This window comes from Pelodiscus sinensis, chromosome 3, assembly GCF_049634645.1.
Source record: "Pelodiscus sinensis isolate JC-2024 chromosome 3, ASM4963464v1, whole genome shotgun sequence".
Taxonomy (NCBI): Eukaryota; Metazoa; Chordata; order Testudines; family Trionychidae; genus Pelodiscus; species Pelodiscus sinensis.
In genome coordinates this window covers 71,680,547-71,705,185 of record NC_134713.1, presented here as the reverse complement: position 1 = coordinate 71,705,185, position 24,639 = coordinate 71,680,547, and the positions used below count along the sequence as shown (strand labels likewise).

Here is a 24,639-nt window from a genome sequence, read left to right as displayed (position 1 = left end):
CTGACTCCTTCAGTTGCTGTAACCGAACCAAGCACAATTTAAAAGAACTTCAGCCGGTCATAAGGGACAGGTATAGGGAGAGTGTGGGCGTTTGGATCATGTTGCTTCCAGGGGACAGATCCGCAGGGGCATCTCTCAGCCTTCCCTAGGCTGCCCGCTGCGAAGGGATCCTGTATCCTAGCAGTTAAAATCTGAGATGTAATAAGCTCTTTCTATAAACTCTGGGGCATCTGTCAGCCTGTTGGCTGCCCTCTGCAAAGAGATGCCAATCCTAGCGGTCAAAGACGCAGACGTTAAACTTCTCGGGGCACCCTTCCGCCTCCTAGGCTGCCCGCTATGATGGGACCTTGCGTCCCAGCAGTTGAAGACTCGGGTGTAACACACACACACACACACACACACACACACACACACACACACACACACACACGCACGCTGTCCTGACCATTGGCTGACACCCTCCACCACTCCCCAGGAGGACTCTGCCCCTCCCAGGAGCCTGCCAGTGCCCAGAGAAGGCAGGCGCCTTCCTGGTTCAGGGTGGAGATCATGGACCTTAATCAGGTTTGGGGGGGTTGCCCCCAACAGCCATGATCTCTGCACTAGAGGGAGGAACGCCACTGTCTATGGCAGCATAGGTGCAAACTTGTCCACCAAAGGCCACATGCGAACCCAGGAGCAGGTTTGCATGAAAATCAAGTTGGTCTGGTGAGACCCTGAGCTTTCCCTTCCCCTTGCTTCCCCCTTCCAGCTCCCTCCTCCCAGGTTTCCCCCTCCCCTCTCCCATCCTCTCTCCTTGTCTCTTCTGCCTCCTTTCCCCAGTCTCACCAGAGATTCATTCCCTGCCTGCCCCAGTTTTGTTAAATAAAGACAGTTTGTGTTTATGAAAAAACGTATTTTATTTTACATCAAGAAGGGGGACGGGGGGGGGGAGGGATAAGTGGAAGGACGTGAGGGAGGAATGAGGCAAAAGCCCCTAGTGGGGCAGACCAGGAAGACTGTTAGTGTGCATCAGGGTGGAAGCTCTCCCGCAGGGCCTCCTGGATACTGACAGCCCCCCGATGGACCTCCCAGATGGCAGCCTGCAGAAAGTGCAGCCAGACATGCAGCAACACATCCAAGAGAAGTACCTGAGTGCCCGGGGGCAGCTCTGGCTCCATGTTGCAGAGTGTTGTGGTGTCCCAAGTGAGGGCAAGCAGAGCACGCAGAGACAAAATGCTTTGCTGTCCCTCATCGAGGTAGACAAGCAAGCAGGGAAACCTGAGAACCGGCTGTCCTGGGGAAGGGGTCCCTTTAAGCACTGGCCTCAGATATCCTCAGGCAGCAGCCACACAAAGACACTCCTGTCCTGATGCCCTGCCGGACCTGGTTCTGGCAGCCTTAAATGCGATTTAGCATCCGCTTGGTATGGACGCGCTATTTCGAAATAACAAAATGCTATTTTGAAATGCATTTTGTGTAGATGCGTTATTTTGGAATAAGCTATTTCAAAATAGCTATTTCAAAATAGCTTATTTTAAAATAAGGCATCCAGTTTTTCAAGGTTTCTTCAGAGAGGGCTAAAGAGTTTGGGGGGTGAGGGGTTACCCCACAAGATGAAATTCCCCAGTGTGTCTTCCTAGGTTCTTAAAGTTTCTGCATTTGGATGGTGGCAGTGTGGAACTGTATGATGTAGGAGTTTTTAAGACGCCTTTAGTGGCAAGGTATTTTCAAGTCCCCCCCGCCCCACCTTCTGCACTTGAAGTGTCAGAGTGGGGAACAGCCTTGAGACATGTAATTATTACCCATTAAGCAGTTTATGAACAGTTAACCACAAACTTTAAAGAAACATTTAGACAGTGACATGACACCCAAATTTCATCTAAATATCAGTATTTTCTTATGGTTTCTGAATTAACAGAATACAGTCATAGACAGGAACTATTTGGTTAACTATTGTTAACTTCTAACAAGATATAGATAAACACTAGGGATGACAATGTGTCAACAACACCCATTCCTCTCTTTAGCTGCCTCTATATCAGAGGCAGCAATGGGGGGAAGGAGCAGAAGCCGGTGCTGTGGGAGTTGTCTTAAAAGCTGATTTTTTTTCTCCCCCCTATTATTGGCTCCACAGTGCCTGTATCAGAGGCAGCAGTTGGGCATGGGGGCAGGAGAGGCTGCCATTAAGCAGCCTCTGTTTGCAGCAGGCCTGAGTGCCTCACAGAGAGAGGCAGCTATGCATCCAATGGAGGCTGCCTCCGCAGTATGAAGAGCAGCCTCTGTCCACCGCGAGCCTGGATCCACTGCGGGCAAAGGCTGCTTCATGGTAGCAGCCCCTGTCCGCTGGGGGTCTCAGCTCCCCGCAGACAGAGGCTGCTGTGTATCCCGCAGAGCAGCCTCTGTCCCTGGGAAGCTCGGACCCCCCATGGACAGCTTCTGCTGCAACCCTACATGGCTGCCTCTGTATCTTTCTTTTTTTAAAGATAGGTTCCCCTGGCCACCCTGCTCTGCTGCCTTTGATACAGAAGCTGCAGTGCCGGGTGGCAAGGGACTCCCCAGGAGTGCGGCTGGGAGTGCACTGGGTGCCAGCCCCGCCTCTGAGCACTATCGAATAGTTGTGTAACCACAAGGATTTCATGCAGTTCAGTTACCTGAAATCTACAATAAAGTGCGTATTAACTCTGCCCTGAAGCATTGTTTTGATGATGACTGCGATATGTTGAGCGATTAACATTTCTTCCTGAATGACACCTGGTTTACTTGGAAATTTCTTGTTTATGTACTGACTGTGTCTTGGACGAAGATGAATAATATCTTAGAACAACCTTCCTTGTAAATAAATTAAGAAAATCCACTGTAGTTTTTAAAGGGTATTTCTCTTGTGCAGAAGATGAATGTCTGGCAGTTGCATGGCATGTTACTAAATCTATTTATGTTGAAGGTCATATGTCATCTTCAATAAAGGATAAAATTTGAAAATATCTAATGACTGTGGTATCGTGGATTGATTTTACTATTGATTCTTAGAGTACCGTGCAAGCTCTTATTGAACAATTTTTACCAGAAACTTTCCCACTTTAATGCCATGTGCTGCATTTCTGTGCATTATTTACATTAATGGCACTTGGGTTGGGTGTAAGGGATTTTGCTCATGTATTTATTTATCTTAAGAGTAATTGAAAAATCTGAGGTGTATTGTAAATGGATACTTAATGTATTGCTGTCATTTATTTGGGTCTTTGTTGAAAATGAGAAGGAAGAAGCCAAATGAAATGTGATGGGTCACTTGATATTTTTAACTAAACACATAGAATGTATGTCATGAAATTAGTTATCGATATTCTTTCAAAACTTCCTCTTTTCCTGGAGTTTATAATCTCTAATATAACATGTTTTAAACCTTAGGATTTTCTGTCTTGTATATTTCTCTGAATTGCTATATCAAATTAAAATGAGAATATTTTCTATGTATAGATTCGTCTTTTTTTTTTTTTTAAATCCTTTTTCGTGAATCTATGGCACATCCTGATGGACTTAATTCCTTTTCTTTTTCTTGTTGTAAAAAATAGAATGAGGTAACTTTAATGTTTGAAAAATTTGTCTTGTGCTTTTAGCTCAAAACAATAACTTTTTAAATTACTTTTAGTTTTGATATTTCTATTTATAAAAATTTCATTTATTTAATTTTGATTTTCTTTTGATTTTTGAAATGGCTTCATATTAACTAAGAAAATGCAGTATATATGATTTGTTTGCTCCAAATGACCACTTGCTTAATAGGATATTAACAGCTTGTTAACGAACTCTGTTTTTTACCCCTGTCTTTAACATGCATTTGTGACTGCATACAAAGAATTTAATTAGTGTTCTAGCATTGGCCCGACCTGTAATGTAAAATCCTCAAAGATTTATAAATGCGAAGATTATAGACAAATATTTAAAACAACTTTCAGTTAATCTTAATGTTGAGATACACAAATAAGACAATGAAGAATTCAATAAAAGTGCTGAAGTCAGACTCTCCACTTCATGCTACTATCACTTATTATTTTAAGGGCATTTTTATTGTAGGCTAACTTGATTACATTTTCATATGAAAAACTTGCTACTGGGGAAATTCTGGTCTTCAAGTGGCCAAACGACAACTCGAAAATAAAAATATAAATACAGCGCAATCCAAATATACGGAAGATTTAACTTCAAATTTATCCGAAAATACCACAGAAATGTAAACAAAAGGCTTGTCTTCTAGCATAATCACTTATTTTCTGTTCTTGGCTCAAAATCACTTTAGGATATCACATGTTCTGTTTTGCAGTGGCTAGCACAACAGGACAATTGGGAATGAGTTGAAGTAGTCTTAACTGTATCTGTGAATTGCCTTGCTTTTCATTTATTCTATGGTGTAATTTTACATTTAGAAGTTGTTCTTCATTAGTGAGTAAAGAAGTGAATTTACCATAATTTACCTTCAAGTTTCACTCATGCTGATATTTAAATATGCATATTTAATATTTTTTTAAAAATACACTGTATGTATTTGTCCATGCTAGTCAAATAGTTTGCCTTCCATGGCTCAGAAATACATTGGAGTCAAAATACACTTGTCCATAGCCTGGACACATGAGTAGGGACAGAGGAGGAAAGTAGGTCTGTTATTTGATTGAAGAAAAGGCTGAAGTGGTAGTGAAATTATATCATCAGCTGGGATATAAAGATGAAAATTTCACCCACCTGTAATGAAATTTATCAGAATTTGGAACATGGAATATATTTCATTTTTGTTTAAGGATAAACACTTTAAAAAATTATGGATCAGTCTTGCCATGAAGGCTTATCCTTAAACCAACAAAGTCTGAAAGGTTTCCTGCCTGGTGCTGATCATAGTTAAGAATGTAATCTGTTTTTGTGGCTCCCTTCCCCTCACCTTGTTCACATTTTTTCAAAGGTAAAATCACATGCATTTAAAAACTAAGATGTAAAGTATTCAGGCTGCACATACAGGGTTGGGGTACCACCTGCCTACCTTGTAGCCTCAGCCCACTCTAGCTGTGGCTTCTCTTGCCTGGCACAGCTAGCCATCCACTGGAGTTTGGGCAAGGTCTGCCTAACTGGTTAGCCAGTAAGTATTCCGGTAAACCTATGATTAGCTGTTAACCTTCTTTATCCCCATCATGTTATTTTATTTTATTGTCCTTTTAGTTCCCATCCCTTTATTTTCCCCTATTTCTTTCTTCACATTTGTTTTTTGCCTTTTTGGGATCTTTGCTTGGGTTCTGAATCTATGGATACATCTAAACTACACCCCTCTTTCGAAAGAGGGATGTAAATTAGACATATTGAAATTCAAATCCTGGCTTCATTTGCAGCTTTTTATGCTTCATTTCCATAATCGCAAGTGAAACCGCGAAATTTCGAAAGTGAAACCGCGGTCTAGACGCAGTTCTTTCTAAAACAAAAGCCCTTTTCGAAAGATCCTGTAAATCTCATTTTTTGAGGAGTACAGGATCTTTCGAAAAGGGCTTTTCTTTTCAAAAGAACCGCGTCTAGACCGCAGTTTCACTTTTGAAATAGCATTTTTCGGAAAAACGCCGTGATGCGATTATGCAAATGAAGCATGAGGAAATTCAAATCTTTCAAAAGATGGATGTAGTGTAGACATAATCTCTGTTGTAAGTTTGTCAAAGAAAAGACCCTGCTTTTGCTTACTTCCATGAAGTCCATAACATAGTTCTAGATGCTCAAGATTAATTTTGTATCTACCTAATTTGTTTTTAAAGTATTGCAAAGATTCATTTGTTCTTTTTGTTCTTTCTTAGATCTCTGCACGTTGCATTGTGATTTTAATTTCTCATCCTATGGATCACTGAATGAGTAACAGATGGCTTTACCTCGTCTTACGGGAGCTTTACGCTCTTTTTCAAATGTCACTAAACAAGATGAATATAGTGAAGAATCGGGTGATGTAATGGTAAAAATATTAAGTTTATTTTTTTGTTGTATGTTGCAAGAATCTATTAGTTTTGTTTCCTTAAAGTAAACTGCTTTTTTGATAATGGCAAGATCAGGAAGACTATTTAAATATAAACCCCCAGTGCATTTCCTGCTTGGTGCAAGGCCCGATCTTTTGTTTTGCACCTATGACTCCTGCGTGGGGCAGGTTGGCTTCATAAAAGGGCTTTGTAACTCTACCATTTTGTGAAGTTGCCATCTATGCTGGCCCATATAGTTTGGGGACCACTGAGATATGCAGATCCTGTAAACCCTTTCACCTCTGCCTCTAGTTGACTTACACGTGCTATTGGATGCATAGATGGCTTTTGTTCTTTTATGCTGCTATGGTGTGCTGTCTATGAAGTTTGATTATATAGAGTATGGGATCCTGCATATAAATGTGGCAAAGGTGTATGCCATGCCTTAACTAGCCAATTGTTTTTTCACATTGGTAACAATAATATTTGGAAATAGCACAAGTAGGAAATTAACTGCAAAATAAAATAATTGCTATATATAATTAACAAAAATGAGCAAACTTTTGGGGCTTGATTGCTGAAGAGTAATTGTCTTTCATTACTTCATTGAAGTATAATCTATTTTTGAAATGCCTTTGTAAGTTTGTTTTTTCCCATAGGGATTTTTCCTCATCACTAATATTTTTGCAGATTTAATCAAGCAAGGGTGGTGATTCTGGAAAATATTTCCTTCTCCCACTAGTAATTGGAAACAGAACACTTAGCTGTAATAAAAGTGGGTTGTTAATTCTTACATTTTGCGGAGATAATTATACTCTTTCTTCACACACATTTAAAAAGCTAAATATGCTCATTGGTTAAGATTAAACAGAGATGATTTCTCAGAGCAATAGAATATAGGTTGTCGTTCCTTCCACTTTGGCCTTTTTAAAAGTTGTAGTGCTGTCTCTTAAACCTCCTTGGAGTATGCCCTTGTTAAATTTTCTCACCTGAGCAATTGGACAACCTCAGAATGACTGGCTAAACTTTCTGGCCTCCCAGGAGATGTATCAGCCTTTCAAAGCAGAAAATTGTGTAGTTTCTATTGTGTCTTTTGTACCATCATTCTTTTACTACTAAAATAAAAGTTTAATCAGTGACTATTATAACCATTAAAAAATCTGAGCAAGACGATAGTGGCCAGCATATTTGTTTTCTTGAAAGGCAACTTAAAGCCTTGTATTTGTTAAATAAAAATCTTAATCATAGTTTTGCCATCCTGAAAGATGAATTTCTACTTGCAACATTTTTGTGCAGCCCTTTATGACAAACCCCAAAGCATATATGCCTCATTAAACAATTTTGTGGGGGGATGAGAGACTGGCTTATTAATCTGCTTACTGAATGTTAGAGGAGAAATTGATGCTAGAGGTTGGTGGAAATACCAGTTTTCACTTCAAATGTTAGTAACAATGTCTGAAAATGTCAGTGAAGGAATAGAATCTGGACATCATATGTGAAGCAAGCAGAAGTTTATTACACACAGCGCTGGGTGGAGTGTCACGTCACTTGTTTGAGCTCAGTGAACACTGCCAAACAATAGGTTACAACTAATTATATAGGATGCTCAATGGGCAGATCAGAGTGTTGGAAGGGGGAAGATCCTGGATAGATGCTAATAGTAAGGCAAGGTAAGAGCAATAATATAAAGTTACATAGTGTTTCCAGTAAAACAAGTATTTAAACAAAGCACACATCAATTCAGTCAAGTGGTGATATGTCTGTCAGCTTCAAGAAGCAAAAGACAGGACTATGTAGCACTTTAAAGACTAACAAGATGGTTTATTAGGTGATGAACTTTGAAGTGGGTCTGGACCACTAAAGCTCATCACCTAATAAACCATCTTGTTAGTCTTTAAAGTGCTACATAGTCCTGTCTTTTGTTTTAGCTACACCAGACTAACATGGCTGCATCTCTGTCACTCAGCTTCAAGAAGGTATCTCTGCAGGATGTGGTCCATCTGGGGATTAAAGCAGAGACATTAGGAGTACTTAACAGTTTCCTAGCACCATTGCATGTGTCATGTCCTGTCTTCCACTCTGGGCTACGTGTGTATGTATGGGGTAGCCATTAAGTACTGTGTGTGTGCTAGTCCCAGACTCCAATTTAGAATAGAATAGATGTTCTTAACAAAATATCATAGTCTGCCTCAGAAATTTTCATCCTACAGTCCCTCCTCTTAACCTTAGGGTTCATAAACCCGCCAGGTTAAATACAATAATTTAATGTTTTAGCTTACTCTGGAACCGTCGGTAGAACACCGGTACCAGTAGGAATGTTATAATCGATACAACCACATAATTTGGCAAAACACCCAAATACATTCCCAGGGTATCTCATTCCCTGAGATGGTGCTGCCCATGATCATAGCTTTAACCTCCACTGCCTGGTTCAGGGCCTTTGGGTACTTGGCATTAGCTTGGTTCACGGTTTCCCCTATCTGAGTGTACCTCTGTTGGCCTTTCTGAATGCATCTCTGGGCTTCGGCTACCAACTCCTTGATTTCTGCCTGCAAGATCAATAGACCCTCCTCTCACTACTTACTGCCGTAGTGCCACCCTGGATCCCTTGCTAGGTTACCCGTCATTGGCGGAATATGATACAGCCGCGTTCCATCGATGGTCAGGGTTGCTAATCGAGGGACCATTATGCACACAGATAGGTGTATTGAGGGGCAGGGCATTCCATTTAACTCAATGGAGTGGTTTTGGGCAGTCACACACCAGTAGGTACCGTTCATTTGGACCAGCTCTGTATGCATTAATTTCTCAGTTATGGTCTCCTTGAACCTAGACTGATTCGTTAAAACATTATATGGACATGTACATAGAATTTCCTTTGTTGGAGTGGGTGCAACGTTCACTGGAGTACAAAGTGCCACCAGAGATCTTCAAATATGCCATACCCTCTATTAGTGATTAGGCCCTTCCTCTTCACAGGCAGGGAGGCTACCATTCTAGCCCATGGTATATGAGGGATGCCCAATGGTGCTCGAAGGTTAAAGACTATGCTATGGCCTGTTCATATTGGCTTTTGAATACTCATGGAATCTTTGTTTCCCCATTCCCACGGATGGGTGTTGGGGTCTTACCACTTCCATAAGGGCTGGGTGGACTTGGCCATTCAAGAAGTCTGTTACAATAACTTGTGCGGTGATAGCTGGAGCTTGCCCCATCCTTTAACATTTATCTTCCAGCTCCTTTATTTGGTACCATTTATCAATAATCTGATTAATTTCTGGTTTGATTAATTTCTGGTCCAAGTACTTGGTTACGTCTAGCAAGGTGGACACAGAGCTTGATAAATCTTTTAGGTTGTTTAAGATTAACCCATCAGCCTTGCTAGTATCCAGTTCTCCACGGGCATTTGATATTACTACATTTTCTATTCTTGATTCAATATGGTTGTGTTTCTCTGCCTGATATGCTAGGGCATAGGAGTGGCTGACTGAGTTACCAGCACCAAACCACCCTGTAATGTTATCAACTAATTCCTGCCACTGGTGAGTGAGGCAGTGTCCAATTTAGTTTGTTAGGCTGGTATTCTTTCCCATATGGGACCCCACCCATTCACATTGTTTATTTACCCCCTTCGGACGGGGTGTGCACTTTGACCCAGTAGGTGTAAAACATTACCGAGGTGAGGACCGGAAGCATTGCTTAAAAATGTTTTTTATTAAGGATGGGGAATCCCGTGCAATTACATAATTCTCTCCAGGTATTCTTGAGGCTTTCTAGGCTTTGGGCACCTGGCACCAGTGGGAGATGGGCAGTCGGCTGTTATTACAATGGTGAGGTTACTCATTTCCCCATTGTTGTGGGCATCGGTGTATGGATTTACTCAAATTTTCTGATGTCCTGCTTGCCCGTGCTTCATTTTCATATTTATTGTTACCTCTGGCCAACCCCTTCATGGTTAGTGTGTAAATTCTGCAAAGGCTAAATATTTCCTTAGTGTGGCAAATAAAGCAAAGCAAACCCGGTGGAAGGGGATTGGTAACCCTCTCCCAGTCCTTTGCATGGCACATTCCTTGCTCCCTTCGTCAGGCTTCATAGGAGAAGCAGGAGCTGCAACAGGAATGGTTACCTTCCAGTTTATTTTTGTTCACCTGTGGAGACATTGTTAGCATTTACCTACCTTAAACAATTACTACAGTAAACTATTGTCCTTTCACTAAGTTTTCCTATAACTGCTGTTTGATTTGGCCCAATCCTTTTTCTTTCCCTTTCTCTTGCTGAACAGTTTCCTTTTTCTAGCTCATGCTACTGCTTTACTTAGAATGGTCTTTCATTTAAAAGACAATACACAACAACAATATTGGCAATACAGAGAAAACAGTCTTAGAACACAAAACACACGTATGTCATGACAGTGGAACCATGTTTTTTTCTTCAGCTGCTTTTCAGCTGACACCAGTGCTTTCTGAGGTTCTGAAAGATAAAAGAACATTTTCTTACCCCACGCGGGTGGCACATTATATCTCTTGTCCTATTTACTTTTACAAGTATTTTGTTGAATTTTTTTTAATTAGCCTGCTGTTACCCAAAAATTACTTATGCTTTTATTGGAAACCAGCTTCTGAGGGATTGGGTATATTACTTCCCTGCTCAATGATTAAGTTAAAGGAGGTTTTTAGTCTGTCTGTTGTGAAGCTTCACATTTATTTACAGGTAGTAACTGTATATACTGCTATAGTGATTTTTCCTTAGCACAAGGTGTTTACCAGTTACCATTCCAGGAAGCCTAAATGGCTTTCTCTTTCTGAGAGAGTATCTTGTGCAGCATTAGTACTAAATTTATTTCCATGTTAACAGTAACATTAATATTAGATTTCTTTCAATTAGGGGCTTATGAATATTTTGCTATATATTCCATATCTTTTATTTGGCCAGTTTACTGCAGGACAGTGTGTTATTATCCTCTTGGAAATTTTGAATAACAGGCCCTTTTTATCATTTTAGTATTATTTATAGAAGATTCAAACTGTTTATTAACAGCCAGGCATTCACACACACTTGCCTTCAGATTCAAAGTTAGGAGCAGCCCAAAGAAAGAAAGACAGCGAAATTTCAGAGTTCTGCTTTTAAAGCACACAGCAAGAACACACACCTATTGTAGCTTTTTTTTGAAGTGTATGAGGTGTTTTATGTAAAATAAACAATTTTTCTTAGAACCACCTCAAGGGTTAAATGCCCCAAGACAAGCATTTGTGTCTGGTACAATGTGTCTTATCAATTTGCAATTTTAGGTGATAGGGCATTATCCAAGACAAAATAAAACTAATTCATTTGAAACCTACCAAACAGATTTGCAATGCATTCTCTGTCATGCATTTGACTAATTAAGTTTAATAGAATCCCTTAATTTCCATTTAGCAAATTTTCCCAAAGAAACAAGAAGGTTTTTTCTTTTCTTTTATAACAGGTTTTCTTTAATACAGTAGGACAATTGCTTAATTTCTCCAGCACTCCACAGAATCAACTCCTCACCTCCTCGTACCTTCAGTCACTTGCTTTCTTCCTCAAATGAAAACTATCCTCATTCCCAGTAATTTAACTTTCCAACGCCTGTATTAGTGTTTTCCTTATTCTTCTACTATACCCACACAGGGCCCAAGCCTCTTATCTCCCCTCTCTTTCACATGCTTATTTCCTTTCAATTGTCTATGTACCTTAGCCTGCTTTTCTGCTGAATAGTTCTTTTTCAGGGACACAGGTTTTGTCCATTATTAGTTTAATAAGAAGGGTGGGCTTTTTAACTAGCCCCCATATCTTCTGGTTCCTTTCACTGGGTAAATCCAAATGTTTATTTCTACAGTCAGCTAATAATAAACTTATTAGTACAGGTTTTTCGTAAGTCAGACAACAGTAGTATTTTATTTGATTGAAATTAAGGGTTTGGAAACCAATACATATTTCATCAATTTGCTTAAAAGGTCTGCATGGTATTGTCAGACCATGGGCTGTGCTTAAACTCTTGCAATATTTGTTTCAAATATATAGTATACCTTTTTTCTTTTCTTTTTCATGAGGGGTTTTTCCTGAATTTTGCACCAATGTGCCCAATTTGTTTTTACTAGCAATTTTTAGTATTATATGTTATATATTTTAAGACCCTTAAAGGATCTTGAAGGAAAGGAAGAATGGGGCACTAATTTTAGTTCCCTTTTGGCTTGCCCCTCGTATGATTGTGGTTGCAATGCAATGAACCCCATTTTATCTTTAAACTTGCCAGGGCCACCTTTGTCTATTTCTGTCCCCACTCTTTAGGCATTGTAAAAGTGCTTGCAGTTTGTTGTTTAACAACAGGGGACATTGCTTTATTTTTTCCAGGTTTTTAACAACCTTTCCAATCTCTCATTTTCCTGATTTTACTTGTATGAGTAAACCATATATCTGGATAGCCTTGCTTTTACTGTTGTTCTAATTTTTATTATTATTATTATTATTATTATTATCATATTTTTCTGCTCTTTTAATTTGAGGACCTCCAGCATCACTATTACTGCTTTGTCTATTTTATTGCCTTCCTGATTATTTCACCATTTGACCACCTCTTCCTTTGCTCCAGCTGTGGCATACTTTGTTTTTAAAATTGATGCCTGCTGGGGTTTGTGAACTTGTACTACAAAATATTCCTTTTTGGGTCGGCTTTCACCTTCCCCTTGTGCGTCAGGGTTCAATAACCCTGACTGCTGACCATATGGTCTCAATCTCCACTTAGGTCAGCCTTATGGGGATGTGCATCTCCCCCTTGGATCTCATGTTCTCAAGTCCCACGGATCAGTTGTCAGCCCTTTTGGGGAATGTGTATCTCCCCCTTCTGTATACAGCTTGTATAATTCTCCCTCTCCCTCTCCCTCTCCCTCCAGTCTTATTGGGGATGTGCGTCTTCCCCCTTTACCACTGTGGTCTTATACCCTTGCCAGCCTATTTGGGACTTGTATTAATCAAGGTTATATACGTCATGTGCCTGATGTGGGGCTTCCATCAAGACTTGCAATGTCACGTACAATGAGGAATTGGGACCACCAGTTTGCACTGCCTGCCGCCTTGCGTACCCAGCCAATCCTGGGCTTAACATATGGCTCAATTTCTCCCTGGTGGTTTGTCCAGTGCCTCCGTAACATACCCCTTAGCTTAAACAGTACACAGCCCTCTTTTACTGGTTCCCCCTTTCCTATGGGTACCCTTTAGGCCTGACCCTTATGCTTGATTCACACACGTCCATGTTTCTCTCTGTCTTAAATTTGGAACAGAACCAGGATGTGTCTGAGGGGAAAGAGAGACTTCCATCCCTAGCCTAATGAGGTGGTAAAATAAACATACTCACCCCTCTTGGATGTCAGTCTCTGGCCCCATTCAGCTTACAAGTCTGGATCCTGGACTATTGTAATCTGGCTACAAATGTCTGGAAACAAGTTTGGGTGAAAAAACGCATGGAATTCTGTCAACTATAACAAGTAGATTAGAAGTGTGGGAAGCAAGAGGCAAAGCAGAGTAGAACAAAGCAATACTAACTTCGAAGGATTGATAATAGTAATGTGGAAAAACAGCATCTGTATGCCTGTGGCTTGATGACAAAGTATAGAACTCAAAACAAACACACTGTTTGGTGGTTGGATATCTTGAAATATATATGTTTACCAAAATCTAACACTCTTCTATTACCAGAGAACACAGCTGTGTCTTATCCTTGATGAACTAAATAACTTGTTCTCTTAACTGTACAATAAGTTTGTTGGGTTTGTAATAGTTCTTAAATCACTGAAGTTAAGATGGATGAAATCTTAATTTATTTAAACTGGTGAGCTGTCCAGAAGGGGAGACTAGTCTGGTTCCAGTGGCTGATAGGTTTGTCTACAGTGCTCCAAGTTAGTTTAAGACTGAAAGTTAGAATCTGTGGATTTTGCTACTTGAGCACAGGTAAATTTTTCTTTTTTAGGTTTGTACAGAGAACAATGAGGTATTAATTTTGACTGGACCCCTTGAGAGTTTCTGCACTACAAATAGTAAATAATTAAGATCAAGGCAAGGCTGATTGTTGAAAAAATGTACGGTAATAGCTACAAAGGCAACTGAAACTTAAGACAATCCTTATGAACAACCAAAGGAGTAAGACTTGCTAACAGTATTTCAGATCAAAAACTTCTAAAATGAAAGGCAAAGGAGCAAGAAGCAAAGTAGAGCAAAGCAATACTAACTTAGGGTATGTCTACACTACCCCGCTAGTTCGAACTAGCGGGGTAATGTAGGCATACCGCACTTGCAAATGAAGCCCGGGATTTGAATTTCCTGGGCTTCATTTGCATAAGCCGGCCGGCGCCATTTTTAAATGCCGGCTTGTTCGAACCCTGTGCCGCGCGGCTACACGCGGCATGGGCTAGATAGTGCGGACTAGCAAGCCATTCCGAACTATCTGTACACCTCGTTCCACGAGGCGTACAGATAGTTCGGAATGGCTTGCTAGTTCGAACTATCTAGCCCGTGCCGCGTGTAGCCGCGCGGCACGGGGTTCGAACAAGCCGGCATTTAAAAATGGCGCCAGCCGGCTTATGCAAATGAAGCCCGGGAAATTCAAATCCCGGGCTTCATTTGCAAGTGCGGTATGCCTACATTACCACCCTAGTTCGAACTAGGGTGGTAGTGTAGACATACCCTTAGAGGATTGGTAATAGTAATGTGGAAAAACAGCATCTGTATGCCTGTATGTAAGGCAAAGGTGCTTCAAAAGAAATGTATATTAGTGAAAAACATCTATTGCTTAGCCATTCTGATTGTTGTGTTTATGGCACAGGAATCCATTATGAGCTGTAGCAACTGAAAGTCATTTTTTTCTAATAAGGTGACTTGGCTTATCCTCATAACCATCCAGATTGCTAGATGAAAAGAGCTGTAAAAGTGCAAAGTGTTTTTATCACTAATGCTGAAAAGCCTAATTTGTGAGGGAAGAACGCTTTGGCCTTTGATGGCAGCGTGAATTGTTCTCAGTGTGAACCCACACATTACCTTTTAATATAAAACTGTTCCCAGGAGGTTGTTGTGTCCAGAGTGTGTCCTTTTACAACAGCTATCTGTGTGTGCATAGTGCTTCAATATATACTCCAAAATATATAGTCCTCTCTAAACTGGGACTCTCTGGTCTGGCAACATACATGGTCTGCTTCACGGGGCAGGGATCCCAGCATACCCCAGTAGGGGGGCCGGGAAGCCTGGTGGGGCTGGCAGGTCAGTGGGGTTGATGGCAGGGTCTGGCCGGCAGCTGGGCGAGGGCTAGTAAGGGCCCGGTAGTAGGAGTGCCAGAAATTAACTCCCCTGATCTGGCATAATCTCTCATCTGGGATAGGTCAGGTCCAGAGGTTGCTGGACCAGGGAGGTCCTACCTATATAATGAAAGTAAATATCTTTTTGTTTTTACCAGTTGCATGATAATTCTGAACAAAATGCACAGTTCTGTCATTTATTCTTTGATCCATCTATTCTTATTTCAGAATAAAAGGTCAAAATTACAAAAACAGTTAATGAGCTCTGAGCTTACATGGAAGAAGATAGTAGAATTTATTGAAGACAGTTTGGACAAGAAGGAACAGCAATCAATAAATGGAGATTTAAAAACTATATTACAGGCTGCAAAACAAATAGGTAAGTCTTAATTTGTTAGTAATCTAGTAGTATCAGCCTGCAAACCCAAATTACATTTGGTTTATACATTTTGTACTGTTCTTTCCTGAGAGAGACCCTGGAAACTCAAGTCAATCTGCTTGAGAAGGTTGGAGCTGGTCCCCAGGTAGTCTTTTAAATTTGACTTAATTTTCTTTTCTGGAATTGTTGCTACACATATTGTTATGAATATTGTCTTGTGCTGCTTTTTAATCAACTCCCAATAATTAAAAGGTGTTACAACTACTTTTGGCACCTCAACAAGTGAAGAAGGGAAGGAATAAGTTCAGTGGTATCAATATCAGTTCAGAAGTCACTGCCATATTAAAGAATGGACTTTTAAATAACGTTATCATTCTGAAATTAGGCATTTAGGAAACAAGAGACAGAGAAGAAGTGTCTGAATTTTTAGGCTCCCTTCCCACTTCTTTTTCCAGTGTAAGGAACAGTGTGGAGTGTTGTTTTTTGTTTTTTTTTTTAAAAGGTCGGGAGGGAATTTCCCAGTCTTTGAAAATGAGAATATTTTCAAAACTTGAGTATATTTAAGAAGCAAAACTTCATCAGACAAAATGTGTGTGGGGGACAGGGAGATTTGGTTTTGACAAAATCCTCTTTAAAAAAAAAAAAACTTTTTTGTTGAAAAAATTCCAGTTAGCATTATTAGTGAGGTTGAGCCTGTGTCTCTACTCCTTGGTCAAGGAGATGTGAGGTAGGTAGGGGGTATTCGCCATTCTTGTTTAATTGTTGCTTGGCTAAGAATGATCTTCCTGAGTTTGGTAGTGGTAAGCTTATATTCTTTCCTGGTTACTGTTTCGGAAATTTCAAACAGCAGACACAAGGTAAATATCGCTCGTGGGAATTAAGCCATGTAAACCAGTTTTGTAGATATGGCAACCCATTAGCTTGGTGGTCCAATGGAATGTGCACATGACTGCCTGAATGACATGTGCAGAAAAAACTGCTCGCTGGCTCTGAAAATACTTGAAATGCGGAGCATTTAATGTTTCTATGAAGCCGATAGCCTTAACCAATAAGCATCCCTCTACCAGTTAATTGTTTAACCAGCTACACTGTTGCAACCCTAGTGGCTACCTTGCCCTTCCACTCTCCTTTTCCTTTCCTTAAACTAACATATACTGACGGACAGTTAAATTACTTATTTCACTCCATCACTAATCATGTGCTGAATTGGGTGTGCCAGGACACTGCTGAATAACTTGAGTTCACAAAGCAGCTTATGTGAACAGTATAAAACAAAGTTTAAAAATAATTTAATGAAGTTGTCACAAAGGAGTGAATGAGTGTTAAGTTTTCATGCTTTGTAGACTTCTGTAGCTAAGTGGGATTTTCCAGTGTTGACTTAGACTTATGCTAAAATTGGTAAGGCACGTTGGCTTTCTTACATTTCTGCTAATTGGAGTCCACAGAACTGTTTATAGAAATAGAAATATACTTTTGATCTTTGGTAGATGCATCAGATTGTCACTACTGCGACCACAGATGCCAGCTTGTTTCAAAACATTCAAGTTCCCAATACAGTTTAGATAATAAAAGCAGTATGAAGCTGAGACTTTGAGAGTTACTCAGTATTTTACATGATTAAAATGGACACTAAATTATGTAGATCTGTACATGCAGGGGGTCCAGTGTTACTCCAGGGATCTGTGAGTAGCCTGCTTATTTTCAGGTTCCCCAGTTGCTAACCTGTAAGGCAGTGGTCTCCAACCTTTTTACACCCAAGATCACTTTTTAAGTCTCAGAACAGGCGAAGATCTACCGCCCCGCCCCTTCCTTGAAGCCTCGCCCCTTCCTTGAAGCCCCGCCCTCTCTATTCTCCTGTCCATCACTTGCTATCCCCTGCCTTTATACAGTCTGTTAAACAGTTTATTTTTAAATTATGCAATATATAAAATTAAAATCACGTTTATAGTTATGAAATAAATGGTCTGTTTGTAATTCATGCTATTTAAATGTCAAATGAAGCATTTACAATTATACATTTTGTTCTCTGCTATTTTGTAAATCTGAAATCAAGTATTGAGAATTATATATTTTTTCTTCCAATAACAAAGTCTCAGCGTGACGCTTGTGACTGAACAGTATCTGCCAGTGTCTTGAAGTCTGGGTTGTAGTCTGCGATTGCTAGTCATATACAGTCCATCAGATGGGCATCTGTGATCCTGCGCTCAGCCTGGGAAGCTTGCTCCAGCACAGCTGGAGCTAGACGCAGCCTCCCTGAGCTGAGTGCAGGGAAGCCGGGCTGGAGGGAAGAGAAGTGGCTGCCCGGCCAGCTGGCCATGGCGCTCAGCCAGGGTGCACCAAGCTCCACGTGGGCAGGCGCAGAGGAGAAGCTGCCTGATCAGCTGGAGCGCGGGGCAGCCTCTTTCAGCTGAAAGCCACAGTCAGCTGGCTGGGGTGTTTCAGCCCTCCCAACCTCCCAGCTTCCACCATTCCTCGCAGCTACTCACTTGTGTTGTTGCTCGGTGAGTAGCTGCTCCTCAAATGAGGAGATCTAATGTAAAAGTAATGCGCAGGCACGTGGTTCAGAGAGGGCTCAAGAGCTACTCTTAGAGCCCCTGAGATCTACCAGTAGATCGCAATCTACTGGTTGGTGACCACAGCTGTAAGGTGAAAGGAGGGGATCTGACCTAGTGAAGTTGCCAGAGTTTACCAGGGATCTCACTATGCCTTTCAGGAAACTTCCCAGAACAGTCTAGATCTCTTCATCCCTCAGAGAACATGGATATAACTCTCCATTCACAGGATTAATAACCAGGCAGCACTTTTCCAGAATTAAGTATTTTCTTTATGTAGCAGTAAAAGATTTACCTGTAGCTCAAGTCCTTAACTCAGTGTTTGTTTTTTGGAAAACAAAATGAAAATGTACATACTTCATTTAAATAATTGCTCTGGGCTGGGGCTGGGGATGAGGGACTCGGTATGTAGGCTGCCCTGGTGAGAGAGGACTACCTCTGCCCTCTCTTACTACACCATCTTGGGGGTAGGTGAGAAGCAGCTGCCCATGGTTGCTTCAGCTCCAGTGGACACGGGTGGGAGAGGAGTGCCTCTCCCCTGGGTGGGGCAAGTCCAGGTTCGTCTTCCCCTTGTAATACCCAGAGTGAGGTATGCAGGAAACTTCACTTTCCCCTCTCTCCCTGATGAAGAGGAACATCCAGCAATATTCCTTTACAAATTGGGGATGGGTGGAGCTTTAAAGCTTCCTAAAGGGTGCCTTGTGGGTGTCTGGCTGGAGGATAGGACAGTCCTGGACCTAGATGTGTGTGCCCCCAGCCAGCTCCTTTCACATATCTGTGGAATCTCTCTCTTTTTTTCTATTATTTTATGAGAAGCAATCCCATTCCAGGCATATTCCATTTACCTGGCACAACCCAAATCTTATCTTGTTTTAAATTATAATAAGAGGAATACTGAATTTGGTGGTAGGCGCTCTTACCATTTAGGAGAAGTTCTTTAACAGACAGACACAGGGACAAATGCTCTAAAATATACAGTAGATAAACAACCTTTACTAATAAAAATAATCTAAACCTAAATTTAAACATAAGCCCCTTAGCACAAGTAGACTAGCTGAAGTACTCAAGACTATAATTGTCAAATAATTGAAATGGCTTACGTAATTATGTTCTGTACATGGTGAACAGCCATATACAAGACATTAACAGAAAGCTTAATAATTCCCAAACTTTATACATAAACAGTTGTGGAGACACTTACCTTTAGTATGATATGCTATGCTTCATAAAGATCCTTTCTGCTGTGTCCCATCAACACCATTCTTGCTGTTCTTTTAGATTTCTTCTGATCTACTTTGATTTTCTTTTGTAATTACTTGACTAACTTTTTTGCTTGTTAACTCTCTGCCTTACATACAATTTTTTGGCCTGTTCTTATTGGCTTATTTTTGAATCCTAGTATTAGCACACCTGTCTTCCAATGATCTTTAGACTCTCTGGTCCATACTTACAGATTAATCATAACTGCTAAACATTGTGGGGAGGGGCAAGTATTCCCTCCAAGCAGCACAGCTTCACAGGTGATTGAATGGGCAGAGCTGATTAGTCATCTATATGCTTGGAGCCCTGAGCCTTTGACTAGGCAGAGCTGATGAATCACCTATGAAGCTGTACTGTTGCACAGCTTAGAGGGAACACTGCAGGTGATCCTCACATAGTTTTGGACTGACCTCTCCCTGTAGTTTTGGAGTGACCTTATCTAATCTCTGTAGAACAACAGATTGAATATATTTATACAATAGCCAGGAAAACTGAATTATCTTGGTTGTTAGAATTTATGTATTAAAGTTCCTTTTGTTTTTGTACACAGTAGGAGCTGAAAATGGCCAAGAAGCAATTGAAAGCGGAGCTGTTTTTCTTTTTAAGACCTTTCACATGAAGGAATGCGTTGGTCGTGATGAAACAAAGGCAATCAAACAGATGTTTGGGCCCTTTCCCTCATCCTCTGCTACTGCTGCCTGTAATGCCACATGTCGGATTGCTTCGTATTTCACTGAAGAACAGCTTACTTCTCTTATACAGATGGGTGAAGAGCAAAATGACGATAACAGAGTATTCTTTGGTAAAAATATAGTATTTTCATTTGACATGCATGACCTTGATCACTCTGAAGAACTGCCAATAAACGGGGATGCAACTGAACAGAGAACTATAAGCTTAGACTACAAGAAATTTCTGAATAACCATTTGGAACACTTCCAGAATTGTTATGATGACAACTCTGATCTTAAATCATTGGAAAAAGTGGATGATTCTTTTCTGTGGTGTGAGGTTGGGAAGTTTCTAAATGAATCACTAAAAGGAACCCCTGGAGAACCAACAACAGATGATCTCTGCTGTACTTTGTATGAGATGCTTGCATCTAGTAAAAGTGGTGATGAACTTCAGAATGAGGTACAGTAGATATATTAGTAATACTCTAGTAGTACAGGTTGAGCCTCTCCAGTCCGAAAGCCTCAGGTCCTGATTAGTGTCTAATTAGAGAATTTACCAAACTAGTGATCAACACAGTGTCAGTGAGTCTCCATAGGTGTGTATGTGTGGGAGGGTGGTACTGCAGCACCCGCAGACTTTCCACTCTAGGTTGGCCCAGTTGCCACCTGGGGTCCCAGCTGCCTACCACCTGCCCAGGGGGCCCGATACTGGCTACTGGTAGGCTTTTGCTGCTGCTTGGGGTCCCAGTCTCCCCCCAAGCGCTCTTCTCCACCTCCACCCCCAAGTATGCCTCATCCCTGTTCCTCCCCATCCCTTCCAGAGCTTGAATGCCGCAAACAGCTGACTCATAGTGCTCCCAAAACCCTGGGAGCGAGGGGTAGGATAGATGAGTGGGAGCCTGCTGGCATGCAAGAGGACAGCGAACTTGGTGACGGTGGGTGCTCTGCAATCTGTACCCACTAATTATTCCCCATGGGTGCTCCAACTCCTCAGCACCCATGGAGTCAGTGCTTATATGCCAGACTACAGATGTTGCCAGACCAGGAAGTATCAGACTAGAGAAATTCAACATTTACTTATTTAAATATGACACAAGATATCAAACTTTCCTTTTTTTACTCATTACAAGTTTGCAGGTCCCCCTCTCAAGCCTGTTCATGCCAAGTAAAGTTTCTTCGTGAACATAAAAGACAGTGACTATTCTGGTAACTTTTGAGACTTGTCATATTGCTAAAGCTGTAGTCACAGCTGTCATGGGGCTTTAGGTAATTTTAGTGGTATCAATGTTTTTGTGTTATCACAATATTTTAAGTCAAGATACATAAGTCTGTATAATGGTTTAAAATATTGTAGGGTACTGGGGCAGAGAGAAAGCATTGTATGACTGTTTGTGTCCCGATATAAGACATTATTTTGGTCACCTGTGTTGACTCTAGATGGAATATATAGGCAAATGGGATTAATGTAACACAGCCACTGTGCAATGTTTAACTGTGTTAAACAAAGTCCATGATTTGGTGTACAGATATCTCACCCTGCTTAGTACTATTACTAAACATTTTAACTGTTTATTAAAGATACAGAAAAGAAGGGGAAAAGTTAAAACATTTCAAAAGTAAAGTATTAAATAAGGCTTTTATTTTAGTAATAATGTGGGTTTGATTACTAGGATCTCCTGGAGACTGTGAGTTGATGTGCTGAATTACTTATATTGCCACATTTAAGATTGCTTTGTACTTCACCTTCTAGCCCTTATGGGTGCCCTCAACTCTGTCCTGCTGAGCCAGGCCCTCAGACCTCCTCTAGCAGTGGCCCATAAATAGGATCACAGTCCTCTCTGCATTATAATACAGATGCTGAGATCAGCTCACCTCTGGGAAGGCTCAGCCAAAGGGGGTTGGCAAAGCACCCAATTGCAGAGCCTCAGGGGGCCTGAACCAAGATAAATCTGTCTTACTCTGTATAAAGTTTTATACAAGGTAAGCTCATGTTTGCTCTCTTTCTCTGGCTAAAGAGAGAGTTGAAGAGATTTCTTTCCCAAGTAACAATTAGTTAAACTGGGTTTATTAATAAACAAAAGTGATTTCATTAAGCATAAAAGATAGGATTTAAGTGTTCATAAGGGATAACAGACAGAGCAGTATAGGTTACTAAACAAAATAGAACACACAAACTAAACTTAATAGACTAAGAAACTGGTTACATGTAATATGTCATCTTCAGAGTTATTCTGGGCTCAGTCCTTCCCTCTCCACTCTCTGTTCAATCTTTAGATGTTTCTAGTAGTCATGTTAGGCAGAGTAGTCAGTGAAAACCAATAACCAAAATTACCTCGTTCCCCCTCCTTTAAATAGGATTTGCATAAGGGTGAATTCTTTTGTGTAAAATTTTAAAATTCTTTTTTTACTTTTAAGTGGAAAAGTAGAGTATCCAAGATGGGTACCAGCATCAGGTGACACGGCCACATGTCTTGGTAGGACCAACCAAAGCCCCTTGTACTGGGCTTCCAGGAAAAACAAGTCTATTCACAGATCACTGTTCTTTGTTCTCAAGTTCCTTGAGTACTACTACTAAATCTCACTTAGCATGATTATATTAATAACACAAATTTATACTTCATATTTCTAATTTGAAATACAGGAATGATAAATGCATACAAATGGGATACACATAGTCATCAGATTATAACCTTTCAAATGATATGTCACATAAAGCATATTCCCACTATGTCATTCATATTCATAGGAATATTTTCATAAAGTCAATGGAATGCACCATCACAACATTCCTTATTTCTTTCTCTTTAGCTGGAGAAAATTTCTATAAGGTATTGCTCCCCTCCCAATCTCTCAGTAAATGGTACCAAAGAAAACAATAACTCTTATTTTCCGCAGAAAAAAGAAATGATCTGAGAATGAGCAGGAGCTGTTCTTGTGGCTATTAAAGTCTGATCCTATTTTGTCCTATGTGGTGGCTGAAATTTTAGCTAGACTGGTAGCAGTGTTATTTGGCCTCTCTTTTTGATTTGGTCTGGTCAGGACATCTCAGGATTAGGATGACATAGGCCTGGGGTACTAAGATCCCTAATTAGGACAACGATGCTTTGAAATTTATTGCTAATTTTGGGTTGTGCTTTCCATACAGTTTTTTCATTGTAGTGATTGTGTCACTGATGCAAAATCTTACTACAACACTGGTGAGGGTGAAGCACTGACCCTGTCTATCAGTGAGGATAGCAGAATGCATAGCAGAGTTCAGCTATGCTACTAAGGTGTCAGACTGCTAATCCAGAGAGAGGACAGCTGTCCTCCTCTTTGAGGTTGGGTGTTAGCTAAGCTGCAGAGGTAAATGTATCACTGACAGCATAGCCAATGAGTCAATGAAGAAATGGCTAAAACATGAATAAAAGGGCCCCAATTTCTTATGAACTATTCAGTCCATTCCATGAAGGTGATGGGGCATTCAGTCATTGAGAGTCTATTAAGAATCTGAGGGGCCAGAAAAAAGACTGTCTTGTGCATCTATAGCAGGGCACTGACAAGAGATGAACTGATTAACCATCTGATGGAGGAGAAGATAGACAGTCTGTGACATCTCTGGTCTCTGTGAAACACAGTGAAGAAAGAGATGGAAGTGATGTGGATAGACAACAGGACTATCATGTTAAAAAAGGAGAAGGTGTGAGCATTTTTAGAGGGAATTGGCTTCATCAACAAAGAAGCGTCTTCAGAATTCATCTCCTTTGAGTTCAAGTCATCGCTCGTGGAGTGCTTCACTTCCCATTATACGACAAACAGCACCCTTGTGATTATTCAGATCCTTGCTCCCATAAGCACAAGTAAATATTACAAATTCTATCAGGAACTTGAGGAAACAATCACTTAAAAATCCACATATGTGATCACAATGGGAGACTTCAACACCAAAGTTGAAAGAAGGAAAAGAAAGTGAAAAGTTCATTGAAAGGTATGGCGTCAGCGAATGGAATCCGCGCGAGAAAGGCAGCTCTAGCAGAGACCAAAGAAATATTTATTGGTAATAACTGGTTTAAGGGTAATATCTGGTTTAAGGAGAAGGACAAACGGATGTGGACATGAATGACACCCAATGTGAAAGACTGATATTCTGACTGATAAACAGTGGATTGTACAAGATGTCTCAGTAGTACTATCATGTAACACCAGTAATGACGGTTGCTTGCTCAGATGATGGCTCAGCTTCCACAAAAAGATGGGTAAAAAAGCATTACAGATGGCAAATCGCAAATAGCAGCCAAAAATATTCAATGAGGGAATCTTGAAAATAAACATTTTCAAGAAAGATTGGCATCTTACAGATGCGGATCATAAAAACTTTACTAATAAGTTGAGGCAATGCATTAAATTAGCCAAGAAAGAAAGAGTGAAGAGACGAAACTTGGAGGAAATACAGAACTTGTAAGAGAAACAGAAGAATATGAAGTGAAATTATTCTGACAAACTTAAGTACAGTAAAATTCCAGTGGTCCAGCATCCAAT

The 24,639-nt window shown here is 40.5% G+C and overlaps 1 protein-coding gene across 2 annotated transcripts in view; it reads left to right on the top strand.

Moving 5' to 3' along the window:
- The window catches only part of ASCC3 (activating signal cointegrator 1 complex subunit 3), a 417,235-nt gene that overhangs the window by 19,263 nt on the left and 373,333 nt on the right, over positions 1 to 24,639 (top strand). For both annotated transcript variants that reach the window (XM_006118439.2, XM_075923934.1), the window contains exons 2-4: positions 5,802 to 5,953; positions 15,485 to 15,635; positions 19,998 to 20,581. In XM_006118439.2, coding sequence (XP_006118501.2) covers positions 5,864 to 5,953; positions 15,485 to 15,635; positions 19,998 to 20,581 — 825 coding nt within the window. In that variant the 5' untranslated portion in view covers positions 5,802 to 5,863. The remainder of the gene's footprint in view (positions 1 to 5,801; positions 5,954 to 15,484; positions 15,636 to 19,997; positions 20,582 to 24,639) is intronic.